Here is a 14,679-nt window from a genome sequence, read left to right as displayed (position 1 = left end):
TGGGGATTGATACTCCTGGGTTCTGTTGTCAGTTCTGCTATTCTTTCATAGTAAGAGCATTAGCAAGTCATTTCACCTGTCTGTACTTCTGCTTCCTCAACTTTCAGTGGGGCTGTGCAGGTGTCACTAAGGACATAATTTTTTTCTGAAAACTCTTTACTGCTGGTGGTGATGTGTGAGTAGGAAAGAACCTAACTTAACTGTCAGATCCCAGGGTGAATTTTCAGAGCTGAAATTAAAAAAACAAAATCCACCTCACATCCCATTCTTTTTACCTGTAAACTGACTAAACTTGATGTAGAATAATTGAGATAATGATGAAGAGACTCCCACAGTGCTATTCCTACGTAGACACTATCAGAGTAGAGCTGAATTTTAAGCTGTCTGCACAGCTTCCGTTTCATATTTTCAAGACCATTCTTTTTCATTTTATGTGGTCTCCTCTGAGGAGCCATTGCAAATATACCTTCATTTATTTTTTCACCTGGCATTTGGATGCTTGCTTTATTTACTTTACTGTTTAAATATATATAATAAGGCACCTATTGTGAGGGTGCAAGTTTCTCACATTTTCTTTCTGTCTCTAGAGCATTATTATATGGTGGAATGAGAGAATCTCAGCCTGAAGCAGAAATCCCTCTTCAGGATACCACTGCAGAAGCATTTACAATGCTGCTGAAATATATCTACACAGGCCGTGCTACATTAAGAGATGAGAAGGAAGAGGTACTCCTGGATTTCCTGAGCCTGGCTCACAAATATGGATTCCCAGAATTGGAGGATTCCACCTCTGAATATCTTTGCACCATACTTAATATTCAGAACGTTTGTATGACCTTTGATGTTGCCAGTCTCTACTCACTCCCTAAACTGACTTGTATGTGCTGTATGTTTATGGATAGAAATGCTCAAGAGGTGCTCTCCAGCGAAGGCTTTCTGTCACTTTCTAAGGTGCGTCTTTGTAAGTTCTTTCAGGCATGTTGGTTGTGGTCTACAAAAAACACTATGATAAAATGCTAATCGTGGTCTGAAATGAAGAAAAGAGAAGCATAGGCCAAGTAATAAGAGACTTTAATAGTAAGGTCAATTAGCAGTGAAATTGCATTGCTGGAGTTACTCAAGTCAAGATGAGATGAATAAGTAATATTTTGTAGAATTCTATAAACATAAACATTGTGGTAATAGAGACCCTAAAGATCATTCCTAAATGTAATATCTATTGAGCTAGTCAATTGTGACCAATTATAAAACTTAAACGTGACTCTTAACAGGACATTGTCAAGGGTAGGAGGAAAATATTTACCTTCTTTTCTTCTGTATGTTTTCTTACATATTTGTAAAGTCTGCACTGTCCTTTGAACAGTGTAGTCTGGCGTTTGAAATCTGGACAAAGTGTACGCAGTAAAGGTTTGGAGGAGGGAGTTGCAAAGATGGCATAAAACTCAGTTTATGTTCATTTCCTGATTCTAGGGCTCCTACACTCAGGATCATTCTCCAAGCATAAGTTGGAGCAGCCTTTGGGCTGCTGCAGTTTACATCAGCTGTTAATTGTCCCAACGGGCTAAAACCACAATTTTGGATTATTGCAGTGTAGTTATGTCCCTTCCTCTGGTCACACCCCCTACATTGTACTAGATGTAGTATATGAATGTGCGTAGGAATCTCTGTGGTGGCTCTGTGCCACTGGAGTTCCCCCATGCACTAGAACAGGGTTGGGCAAACGTTTTGGCCCGAGGGCCACATCGGGTTTGCGAAACTGTATGGAGGGCCGGGTAGGAAAGGCTGTGCCTCCCCAAACAGCCTGGCCCCCACCCCCTCCCACTTCCTGCCCCCTCAGAACCCTTGACCCATCCAACCCCCCCGCTCCTTGTCCCCGACCGCCTCCTCCCAGGACTCCCCACCCCCTATCCAACTCCCCGACCCCTGACAGGCCCCCCCAGGGCTCCCACGCTTATCCAACCGCTCCCTGGCCCCTGACTGCCCCCCTCAGAATCCCTGACCCATCCAACGCCCCCGCTCCTTGTCCCATAACCGCCCCCCCCCCCCCGGACCTCACTCTTATCCAACGCCCTCCCTGTCCCCTGACTGCCCCGACCCCTATCCACACCCCCGACCCCTGTCAGGCCCCCCGGGCCTCCCACACCTATCCAACCTCCCCTGTTCCCCGTCCCCTGACTGCCCCCCCCCCCAAACCTCCGCCCCATCCAACCTCCCCCTGCTCTCTGACATCCCCCCGGGACCCCCTGCCCCTTTATCCAACCCCCCCGCTCCCTTACCATGCCTCTGAGAGCACCGGGACTGCCAGCCGTACCGCCCAGCTGGAGCCAGTTCCGCTGCCCATGCGGCAGCGTGGCTGCGGGAAGGGGAGGCAGCAAGGGAGGGGCAGGGGGCTAGCCTCCCCAGCCGGGAGCTCAAGGGCCGGTCAGGACGGTTCTGTGGGCCGGATGTGGCCCGCGGGCCGTAGTTTGCCCACCTCTGCACTAGATTTCAGAGTAGCAGCCGTGTTAGTCTATATCCACGAAAAGAACAGGAGTACTTGTGGCACCTTAGAGACTAACAAATTTATCTAAGCATAAGCTTTCGTGGGGTACAGCCCACTTCATCCGATTTATACAGTGGAAAATACAGTAGGATAATTTTATATACACAGAGAACATGAAACAATGGGTGTTACCGTGCACACTATAATGAGAGTGATCAGTTAAGGTGAGCTATTACCAGCAGGTGAAAAAAAAAACAACCTTTTATAATGATAATCAAGATGGGCCATTTCCAGCAGTTGACAAGAACGTGTGAGGAACAGTACAGGGGGGGGAAATAAACATGGAGAAATAATTTTACTTTTGTAATGACACAACCACTCCCAGTCTTTATTCAAGCCTAATTTAATGGTATCCAGTTTGCAAATTAATTCCAATTCAGCAGTCTCTCTTTGGAGTCTGTTTTTGAAGTTTTGTTGTTGTAATATTGTGACTTTTAGGTCTGTAATTGAGTGACCAGAGAGACTGAAGTGTTCCCTGACAGGTTTTTGAATGTTATAATTCTTGACGTCTGATTTGTGTCCATTTATTCTTTTACTTAGAGACTGTCCGGTTTGGCCAATGTACGTGGCGGAGGGGCATTGCTGGCACACGATGGCATATATCACATTGGTAGATGTGCAGTTGAAGGAGCCTCTGATAGTGTGGCTGATGTGATTAGGCCCTATGATGGTGTCCCTTGAATAGATATGTGGACACAGTTGGCAACGGGCTTAGTTGCAAGGATAGGTTCCTGGGTTAGTGTTTTTCGTGGGTGGTTGCTGGTAAGTATTTGCTTCAGGTTGGGGGGCTGTCTGTAAGCAAGGACTGGCCTGTCTCCCAAGATCTGTGTGAGTGATGGGTCGTCCTTCAGGATAGGTTGTAGATCCTTGATGATGCGTTGGAGAGGTTTTAGTTGGGGGCTGAAGGTGATAGCTAGTGGCGTTCTGTTATTTTCTTTGTTGTGCCTGTCCTGTAGTAGGTGACTTCTGGGTACTCTTCTGGCTCTGTCAATCTGTTTCTTCACTTCAGCAGCTGGGTATTGTAGTTGTAAGAATACTTGATAGAGATCTTGTAGGTGTTTGTCTCTGTCTGAGCGGTTGGAGCAAATGCGGTTGTATCTTAGAGCTTGGCTGTAGACAACGGATTGTGTGGTGTGGTCTGGATGAAAGCTGGAGGCATGTAGGTAAGTGTAGCGGACAGTAGGTTTCCGGTATAGGGTGGTGGTTGTGACTATCGCTTATCAGCACCGTAGTGTCCAGGAAGTAGACCTGTTGTGTGGACTGGTCCAGGCTGAGGTTGATGGTGGGATGGACATTGTTGAAATCATGGTGGAATTCCTCAAGGGCTTCTTTTCCATGGGTCCAGATGATGAAGATGTCATCAATGTAGCACAAGTAGAGTAGAGGCATTAGGGGACGAGAGCTGAGGAAGCGTTGTTCTAAGTCAGCCTTAAAAGTGTTGGCATACTGTGGGGCCATGCAGGTATCCATAGCAGTGCTGCTAATATATACATTTTCCCAAATGTGAAATAGTTATGGGTGAGGACAAAGTCACAAAGGTCAGCCACCAGGTTTGCTGTGACATTATCGGGGATACTGTTCCTGATGGCTTGTAGTCCATCTTTGTATGGAATGTTGGTGTAGAGGGATTCTACATCCATAGTAGTTAGGATAGTGTTTTCAGGAAAATCACTTATGGATTGTAGTTTCCTCAGAAAGTCAGTGGTGGTTCGAAGGTAGCTGGGAGTGCTGGTAGCGTAGGGCCTGAGGAGGGAGTCTACATAGCCAGACAATCCTGCTGTCAGGGTGCCAATGCCTGAGATGACAGAGCGTCCAGTATTTCCACATTTATGGATCTTGGGTAGCAGATGGAATACCCCTGCTCGGGGCTCTAGGGGTGTGTCTAGGCAGCTCTCCAACACCACATTCTACAAGCAATTACCCTCTGATCCCACTGAGGGTTACCAAAAGAAACTACACCATCTGCTCAAGAAACTCCCTGAAAAAGCACAAGAGCAAATCCGCACAGACATACCCCTGGAACCCTGATCAGGCACTCTGACAGCAGGATTGTCTGGCTATGTAGACTCCCTCCTCAGGCTCCACACTGCCAACACTCCTAGCTATCTTTGAGACACCACTGACTTCCTGAGGAAACTACAATCCTGCTGGTAATAGCTCACCTTAACTGATCACTCTCAGGTTTAAGCATTGGCCTGCTAAACCCAGGGTTGTGAGTTCAATTCTTGAGGGGGCCATTTAGGGATCTGGGGCAAAAATTGGGGATTGGCCCTGCTTTGAGCAGGGGGTTGGACTAGATGACCTCCTGAGGTCCCTTCCAACCCTGATATTCTATGATTATAGTGTGCATGGTAATACCCATTGTTTCATATTCTCTGTGTATATAAAATCGTCCTGTATTTTCCACTGCATGCATCCGATGAAGTGGGCTGTAGCCCACGAAACCTTATGCTCAAATAAATTTGTTAGTCTCTAAGGTGTCACAAGTACTCCTGTTCTCTCTGCACTAGAGTGAGCCTTCTGGGCTGGATACATCGATGTTACAATGCCAAGTGGCTACACTGCACCAGAGGATTTAGTCCTAGATGTCTTTTCTTCTACAGTAAATGCTCCCATACTGTTTCATCTGCCTCAAAACTCAGTACCAGTAACCCAGCACTCAAACCAGCATACATGTGAAGTAGCAGAATTTTTTTGTAAGAATGCAAGTTTCAGTTTCAAGCTTTCAATGCGTGGTTATAAAGGGATATTAAAATGTGTATGAAAAATATTTCAAGTGCCTTTTACTGTAAAAAATACACTGACTTTTTTGACAGGTTTAATGAGAACATTTATTCTACGAATAGGGACCAGAGACCTTACAGAGCTAGCTAACTTGGTATCTGGTTACAAAGGAGACTATAATTGCTTCCGCTCCCTTTTGACACTCAAGTCCTCACTGTTAACTGCTTGATGCCAGATATTATATGTCAACTAAGAATGCACTGGGGATAACATCAGTGTAGAATGGAACAAATCAGCAGACTCCATTGACCAGGAAACATGCTACCTCCTTTCAGTAACTGGAATTTGTGGCATAACCAGTGCTGCAGGAGGACTTCCTTGTTCTAAGGCTCATTCCTACTTATACTGTCTGCAAAGTGAAAATGCAAAAAGTTGTTCAATTCTGGTAGGTTTCATTTTGCAATAGATGCGTGTTTGTGCTTCTGTCCAGGAGATAGAGTTTCGTGAATCTTTTCTGCAGTTACCAGCTTGGCCCCAAAAGAGAAAAGAGGAGGGAAAGAGCTTGGAGTGGGTGATACAAAACCTGCATCTAATTTTCACACCAGTGATCATATAGCTAAGTTCAGAGGTCAGATCATATAGCTAAGTTCAAAATTTTACTTTAGCAGCCCACTATACTGCCAAATCTAAAAATCACCTTTATTTACTCCTTGACCCATCAGAACCGAGAATTTAAAGATACCATTAATTTGAGTGGCTTGAGACATTTACACACTCTAAGCCTAGTTCTGGTGGTGGTGGTACAATCATAACCTATTATGTAAGTAGAAAACCTAGAATTCTTGCATAAGTGATTAAAATGAGTAAAAGCAAGTAAGCTATAACTGAGTACAATACTCAAAATAAAAACTGAAAGGCCAGGGAGGCTGCTCAGTAAGAGTCTCATAGTGAGCCAGTAGTGTTTTCGTCTCTGACCAAGAAGGTTAGGATTCAAGTATAAGGACTTTGGCTTATACTTTGATCTGACAGTGCTGGGCATTCACTCCTTTGGAATGTTGCTCTGTTAGAGGTGCCATCTGCTAGATAGGCATTAAACCAACATCCTGACCAAAATTCCTTTTCTCAGTAAAATACTTTTTAATGCCCTGGCTACATGTAAGCTATTTAATAGCATGGTGTTTGTCTACAAAGTCACTGTCCCACTAGTATAATCAAGTTTTGAAAACTTTTATAGCTTTACTAGTTAAAGATCTGTTAATTTTTGTTATGTTTTAGACATGAATTTTCTCGGATGTTCTCTACTTAGGCTGCTCTTCTAAATGTTGTGCTGAGGGATTCATTTGCAGCACCTGAGAAGGATATTTTCCAGGCTTTGATGAACTGGTGTAAACATAACCCCAAGGAGAATCATGTTGAAATCATGCAGGCAGTACGCTTACCCCTGATGAGTCTGACAGAGCTACTAAATGTTGTAAGACCTTCTGGATTGCTGTCACCTGATGCCATTCTGGATGCCATTAAAGTCCGTTCTGAAAGTCGGGACATGGACCTCAACTACAGGGGCATGCTAAGTGAGCATCAGTATTTTTTTAAACTTGTTGAGGATGGACTTTCAAAATGCAACTGTTCTATGGCGAGGGCCCTGCCAAATCCACAGCCATGAAAAAATGTGTCATGGACCGTGAAATCTGGCTTCCTCCTGTGAAATCAGGTCTTTTGTGTGTTTTTACCCTACACTATACAGATTTCATGGGAGAGACCAGTGTTTCTGAAATTGGGGGTCCTCACTTCTGCACTGCTGCTGGCAGTGGCTTTCCCTTAAGGGCTGGGCTGCCACCCAGCAGCCTTTGCTTTCCAGCTGCCCAGCACTGAAGGCAGCACCACCGCCAGCAGTCGTGCAGAGGTAAGGATAGAAGTACTGTAACCCCCCCCCCAATAACGTTGCAATTCCACCCCCTCCCCGGCCCCCGCAACTCTTCTTTGGGTCAGGACCCCTACAATTGTAACACTGTGAAATTTCACATTTAAATAGCTGAAATCATGAAATTTACTATTTTTTAAATCCTATGACCGTGAAATTGACCAAAATAGACTGTGAATTTGGTAGGGCCCTATGTATGGATTTATAATTTACCAGTAGAAATGGGTGGTATATTACTAATTGGAAAATGCCTATACAATTAAAATGCCTAAACCAACACCTTGGGAATGCTTGGGAATATCTGAAATTGCTTTAAGTGAGAGTGAATTTTTTTATCTGACCTGGAGGCAGAAAGAGCAATGAAAAATATAACTGGAATAGTTTCCTAACTTTCATTTGCTCTTTTTCTGAAGAATTGCAATGGCAGTGATGACAAACATTAAATGGAAATCAGCAAAATATGTTAACTCCACATAGCCTAGATATCGCTTCAGCATGTAAATTACAGCAGAGTGCATTTTTATCAAAATGCTTAATTTTTCCTCAAGAAAAACCGTTTGCAGAACCTTATATCTAAAAATTAATCAAACTTTAATGCAGACATCTGTCAGATTTTTATTGCCAATTTTGTAATAAAAATAATAGTTTTGCTGTTTAGTTTCAAAATATTCTGTATCTGATTTTTTCTTTTCCTCTTTACATTGTTTGCGCACGTAATGTGTAAAATGAAAATCAGTCCCTGCACCAGAGAGCTTACATTTTAGGTATGAAAAGAGAGGAAAGCATTTCACTTGTGTTTGCTGTAATAGGAACCTGTCTCCACAATTGTACTAGATTATTTGTATCATTTGTGAATTAGGTTTTAACCTTTTACAGTTGGCAAATGTTTTATTAAAACATTTGTGTGCTATAAAGTAATGCTTACATAGCACAGAATATTTACCCTGCAATTGAGAATAATGTTGAATACTCTTAGAGAATATTCTGTATTGTGGTCTCTTAAATCATGCAGGGATGAGCTTTCCATCATGAGAAACTGCTTTTTTTAGCAGCTGTCCCTTCAGATTTTTCACTTTGGAAACTACAGGCCTTACTGATCCTCTGCATTCATGTTGATAGCATTTGATAGCAGGCACCGAAGCACATGATTTCTCACCCTGTCAATAATGTAGCTATTTTAAGAATTGAATTCCTGTAGCTTTTCCTTAAGTACTAAGTTCAAATTAAACTGTAAACTATCATCAGAAAACTATTCACTTCAAAGTATTAAATAATGCATCATGAAATGTGTATGGTTAGCCCACTTAATTATTACTACTTTTAGAGAATAGGCAGATTTCCAGGAACTTCACAAACAGTTCAGGATAGAAAGACAACGGTTGTAACAGATCCATGTACATTCTCTCAAAGGAGAGGCTGCCTTGTTCTACACAAGCCTTCCTCCTGTCAATAAATACCTATGTTTCAGCCTTATGATCTGAGACACCATGTACTCAATAGCAAGCTGGACCTAAATTTTTCAGTAAGCTCCATGGATTCTGCAGCAGCTTCATTTAAATCTTAACAAGTTAGAAAAATTAAATATGAACTTAAGTAATACTGGAAACAGTAGCCTGTTATACTAAGTTCAGTTTATTTTTATGCTGTCCACTCATGTTTAGTCTTCAATATGCTTGTAAATATTTGTATTGACAATAAGTCTATTGTACAAAATTAGTGTGGGGTGAGTCCAGCTGGAGGTTGTGACAGGTGGATAAAAGACAGGTGGGACTTTTGGCATTTGTGGAAGCAATGGAGGCTGTTTGTAATTATGGGGGCAGCATCTTAGTTGGGTGTTTCTGCTAACATGTTCGTCAATGAAATGTTTAAAATGTCAACATTTTAACTTACCTTATCTAGGTTTTAGACCTAACACCACATTGAAATGAATGGGAAAATGTACACCCTAAAGCTATTGTCAGCCTGTCTATAGAATCAGGAAGACAACACAGTATTTTGCATTCAGGTCATATTTTCAGCATTTTCTTTGCAATTATGAGGGATAGAAACATGTTTTTTAAAGAAACAATACTTTATCTCAACACTTTTCAACCATATATCTCAGTATTTTACAAATGAAGTTAAGGATCATTATCTCCAACTGTGTTGATAAGACTAGATTTTGTGGCACAATTCTGTGGCAAAGGTTGGATTTTGCTGCTTTGGCAGACAAGGGGCCCAAGTTCTAGGCCCTGATTCAAAGACCATTGAGCCAATAAATTCCCATTAACTTCATTGACCTTTGGATTAGGTGCTCACAGCCCTGAAGCAACCTGAAGGGTTGTGTAGCCACCAAATCATCTCTGCTAATTTGTTTGTGTTGTAAAATCATAACTGGTAAGCAACTCTTTCTTTCCCCTTTTAGTACCAGGTGAGAACATTGCAACTATGAAATATGGAGCCCAGGTTGTAAAAGGAGAGCTGAAGTCTGCTTTGCTAGATGGGGACACACAGAATTACGACTTGGATCATGGTTTTTCCCGGCACCCGATTGATGATGACTGCCGTTCTGGCATTGAAATTAAACTAGGTCAGCCATCGATAGTCAACCACATACGAATACTACTCTGGGACAGAGATAGCCGGTATGTGACAAGTCACCCTGATTTAAGAGAAATTAAAACTGATTATACCCGACCTGCCTCAATGATAAAATATTGAATTATTAACTTTTATTAAGTGCCTATAAATTGCACAGTTTCAGTAGCGTATCATGGTTGGGATAGCGTTGACAACTTGAATTTAAATGTTAATGTTTAACATTCGAATAGGCTTATGAGGTTTTTTTGCTTCATACTTGTTACTTATGTAACAAGTCACGTTCACTTTGCAGTATTAAAATGCATAATATTTTAGTCATCCACATGCTTTAAATATATAAAACTCCTTCTTTTACTAATAGCTGCTTAAATTATTCAAATCATTTTAAACAAGTGATTCATTTCTCTCCATTTATGCTGTCTACCTTTCTCATTTGCACTTAGATAATGACACTGGGCTGGTCAATTTCACTTTCTGGTTCTCCTGCAGTGACATGATATTTTTGTGTTTCAGTTGACAATACTGCAGGAGAATTTTAAAATGAATCCTTTTGGTTAAAATAATATCATTTTAATGAAAAACCTTTCTGTTTGTGTTAGGTTTGTGACAGTAACCTATGTGTAATAAAATTGCCCAGACTGGTAATTACCAAGTTATGAATATAGTTCTTAGGGACCTGTTTAAGGAGACGTGTGAAATTTGAATGATCACTGCCCACTTAACTAATATAACTACCCTACCTCATATTTTATTCTTGCTATTTCGTGTTCTTAAAGAATCAAATTGCACACAAGTTTAACAGTTGGGTGACACTGTAACTTTGGAAATTCCAAGCCTTATTTTCTATTAGCAAAAATATATCAATTTAATATTAGCTATCAGGAAGGGTTTTTTTTTTTTTTAATTTTATTAATAGTTCTCTAGATCATACAGCTGTTTGCAAATATCTTTATTCTGTTACGCAAGAGGAAAGTTTTCATGCCTTTTGTTTTTCACAGAGTATTACATTTAATATACAACAATGATGAACTTTTCTACATTGAAATGATTCTGTCAACCTAGTGTTGTCTGCATAGGGACTTAGGTCAACTTAACTACATTGCTCAGGTGTGTGGATTTTTCACACCCTGAGCGATGTAGTTGGTTCAATATTATTTTCTAGCGTAGACCATCCTTGTGTTAAACTATTCCCAGATCTTTAACAATATATAGTCAGTAAATGGTCACCCTGCCACTGGATTTTTGTAACCAATTTTCATTATTTTAGAATAAAAAATATTAACGTTACTAATTCTTTAAAATAAACTCACTTATAATCTCAAGTGCAGTTATTGTTCTTTCAGAATAACATATACTGATTTTTTTAGAAGTGATCTGTTAGTTTAAAAGCTAAACTTTTATTGTTGAGCAAAAGTTCCATCAACTCAGAACTACTGGAATTTGTGTTTTTTTTCTTTCTCCCTTGGAAACACCGAAAGTCAACAGATTTAAAGCTTCTAAAGAAATACTTTTTAGTCAATGCATAAATGACCAATAGTAACAAGATATGAACCAACTAAGTAAAAAAACAGTAGAATTCAAAAAAAGCTTAGATAAATTACATAGAAAGAGAAGCAACTGTACCTAACTAGGTCAAGACTGATGAAGAAAATCAATGAAAAAGATGTCATGACGCAAAATAAACTTCCATTTTCCAGTTAAGGGTTTCAGGCTGACATTTATGATCTGCTAAATTTTCTCTGATATCTTGTTAATATTTCAGTAGAAGTAATTGCAGTGCTGGTTTTAAATTTAGCTCATCTTATTACTGGGAATTCTGAATTTGACCATTTTATGTAGTTCTGAAAATATCTTTTAACATATGATTACATTAAAATTTATTTTTAAAGCAATTTGTAATGCAGCCTCCTCACAGAAGTCTGAATATGGGTTCCTTTTGTGAAAATATATTTTTACATAAACACCAACTTCCAGAAAGCAGGTTATTTCACGAGTATTGACTGCTTCTATTCTAATGATTATTTCTGGCAATCCACAGGTCTTATTCCTACTATATTGAGGTGTCCATGGATGAGCTAGACTGGATCCGTGTGATCGATCATTCTAAATATCTCTGTCGGTCCTGGCAGAAGCTGTATTTTCCTGCCCGTGTCTGCAGGTTAGTTTATATGCATAATACTGTATGCGTATCTTTTCAATTCTTAGGCACCTAAATAAGTGGCTTGATTTTCACAGGTGTTGAGCACCCACATCTGATAGTAATTTCAATGAAAGTTGTGGATGTCACTTATCTACAAATATCAGACTAGGTCTGTAGATGCATAAATATGAATTTAGTTGCTGAACTTTAGGGAACCATGTTTGAAAACGTTGGTGCTCTTCTCTCTCTCTCTAAATATATTTACAGCACAGTTGAACAATAGTTTGCGTATTCTTTTCTCTTCCTCTAGTTATAGTCCAATGAGGTAAGACTCTTAGTATTTTTTCATTCAATAAAAGTAGCACTCAGCAGCTGTGATTTGCTGAGAAATTTGAAATGCTTTAAAATGTTCATGATATACACTGTAAATCTTTTTAATAAATGATCTCTTTTGTATATAAAAATGCAAAGTAAAGTAGTGGAACCATACGGCAAACTAAACAATGATAGCCCAAAAAGGGCCTGTCCCTTCTTGTAGGGCTCTTATGCTTCGGCAAGTAGATTCTTTTCCCCCCCTCCAGGAGACAGCCGTTAGTGGTGAGATGTCCCTGATAATGGAGGGAAAGAGGTCACTGGGCACAGGGGAACCTCATTAAAAAATTCTCGCCCTCCTTTTCCCTACTGCAAGTAGAGCTTTTCTGCAGGAGAGAGGCCATTGTGTTAGGAGCTGTACAAATACCTACAAAGACATGGTCCCTCAGTCAAAGAGTTTACAACCTCTAAAAAAGATGGTCCAGTGGCTAGGTGCTAGTCTGGGACCTTGGAGACCTCTGTTCAGTTCTCTACTCTGCACATATTTCTTGAATGAATTTTAGGGAAGTAACTTAGTCTCTTTTTGACTCATTTTATTGTATTATGGAGATAATAGCACTTCCCTACCTCACAGAGGTGTTGAAGATAATTTTTTTAAATTATGTGGCATCTTGATACTGATGGAGCCATATCATACATTGCTAAAAGAGAGATTAAAAAGTGATGGAGGAAAGGGATTCAACATACAGGTACGTTTCTTCTTTGAGTGATTGTCCTCACAGATTCCACATGTGGTGCACATGTGCCTCAGTTGCATCAGTGATGCATTTAGACAGGGCCTGAAAAGAGCACTGCTCCCTGGACCAAGGCAAGCACCAATTTATTTTTTCCCCTTTTTCAGACAGAACAGAAAGCATCTTCTAAGACTCACTCCTCCAGAAGTCTTAATGTGAAGTCCTGTACTAATGCCCCAGTAGTGATGGTCTCTTCTCGTTCCATGGAGCGTGCTTGGCTCTCAGCCTTCAAGACGCCTGTTTTCACATTTCAATACATTTGGCTCAGAGAAAGCACCTGAGGTTCCTGGTTGGAACATCACACTCTCAATAGAGTCCTACCCTTTGGTCTTTCCTTAGCCCCACAGGTAATCACCAACATGTTAGATATGTGGCTGCCCATCTGAGAAGACAAATCCAAGTGTACCCCCTCCTGGTGACTGGCTGATATGGGGGAAATCCCCTACCATCCCATCTCCCAACAAGTGACCGATTCACTTCAGAAGACACTAAACCTCTTTGTTGATTAGGACTTCAGGTCAGCAAAGAAAAATCCACACTGACCACAATTCAGACCGTGGAGTTATCAGGACACTCTTAGATTCCAAGTAGGCAAGAGTGTACCTCCCTTAACCCAAGTTTCAGATTATGTTCAACCTAATAATAAACTTCAGACTCATTGATAACATTACTGAGGACTGGACTCATACTTCTGGGGACACATGTCAGCATGTTGATATGTCATACAGTATGCTGGACTTCACCTTTCGCCCTTTCAAGATTGAGGTTGAGATCAACATAACTACTAGATAGGCACAGCGTGGATCAGGTGGTCACAGCTCCTCAGGAAGCCCTATTCTCATTGGATTGGTGGATGTATCCAACCCAGGTGTGCAGTTGTGTACGCTTTTCAGTGCTTTAACTAACAAAGACTCTAGAAACAGATGTTTGTGCTCAGATGAGGAGCCCATCTTAACCACTTGAAGATCCAAGTGAAGTGGTCTGCCCACAAGGCTTTCCTATATACAAACATTCTGGAATTCGCGCTATCTGACTGGCGTGTAGCGATTTCCTGCCCCTCATCTGTTAGACAATACAAGTGTTTAGGGACACTACCACAGTGATGCACTATATCAGTAGGCAAGGGGGAACCAGATCCTCTCCTCTGTGCCAGGAAGCTACACATCTCTGGGACTGGTTCATTCATCATCATATTACTCCAGCAGCTCTACATCACACTAGCAGGCCATCTTAACAGAGACTTATCCAAAAAGCATAAATGGTCCCTCAAGACCGTGGTCTTCCTAAACGTCTGTTTCAGATTGGGATTCCTACAGGTGGACAACTGTCCAGGGTTCTGCTCCAAGTGAGGGGTGAGTCTGGGCTTCCTCTCAGACACCTTTCGCATTTTTGTCTACTCCTGGTTTGATGTACACCTTTCCATCAATACCCAGAGTCATGAGGAACCTCAAGCAGGCTGCGGGTCAGATCATTGTGATAGTTCCAGCATGGGCCAGATAGTTTTGTTATTTGGACCACATGAACTTGTCAATATGCAGGTCCTACTGGATTTTATCCTGCAGAATAATGGCTGAATCCTGCACCTGGACCTGAAAGTCTGGGTGCTGGCTGGCTGACATTAACAAAAAGAGCTCTTCTTCCAGATGTTGTTTCCACATTATATGTG

General features: G+C 41.2%; 1 protein-coding gene across 3 annotated transcripts in view; it reads left to right on the top strand.

Annotated features, from left to right (window-relative positions):
* Positions 1-14,679, top strand: part of BTBD9 (BTB domain containing 9) — a 308,471-nt gene that overhangs the window by 21,833 nt on the left and 271,959 nt on the right. For all 3 annotated transcript variants that reach the window (XM_077813611.1, XM_077813610.1, XM_077813612.1), the window contains 4 exons: positions 588-951; positions 6,573-6,837; positions 9,592-9,811; positions 11,806-11,925. In XM_077813611.1, coding sequence (XP_077669737.1) covers positions 588-951; positions 6,573-6,837; positions 9,592-9,811; positions 11,806-11,925 — 969 coding nt within the window. The remainder of the gene's footprint in view (positions 1-587; positions 952-6,572; positions 6,838-9,591; positions 9,812-11,805; positions 11,926-14,679) is intronic.

Source organism: Eretmochelys imbricata, chromosome 3, assembly GCF_965152235.1.
Source record: "Eretmochelys imbricata isolate rEreImb1 chromosome 3, rEreImb1.hap1, whole genome shotgun sequence".
Lineage (NCBI taxonomy): Eukaryota > Metazoa > Chordata > Testudines > Cheloniidae > Eretmochelys > Eretmochelys imbricata.
The sequence above is the reverse complement of the archived record's forward strand: the minus strand, read 5'-3'. Positions and strand labels throughout refer to the sequence as shown.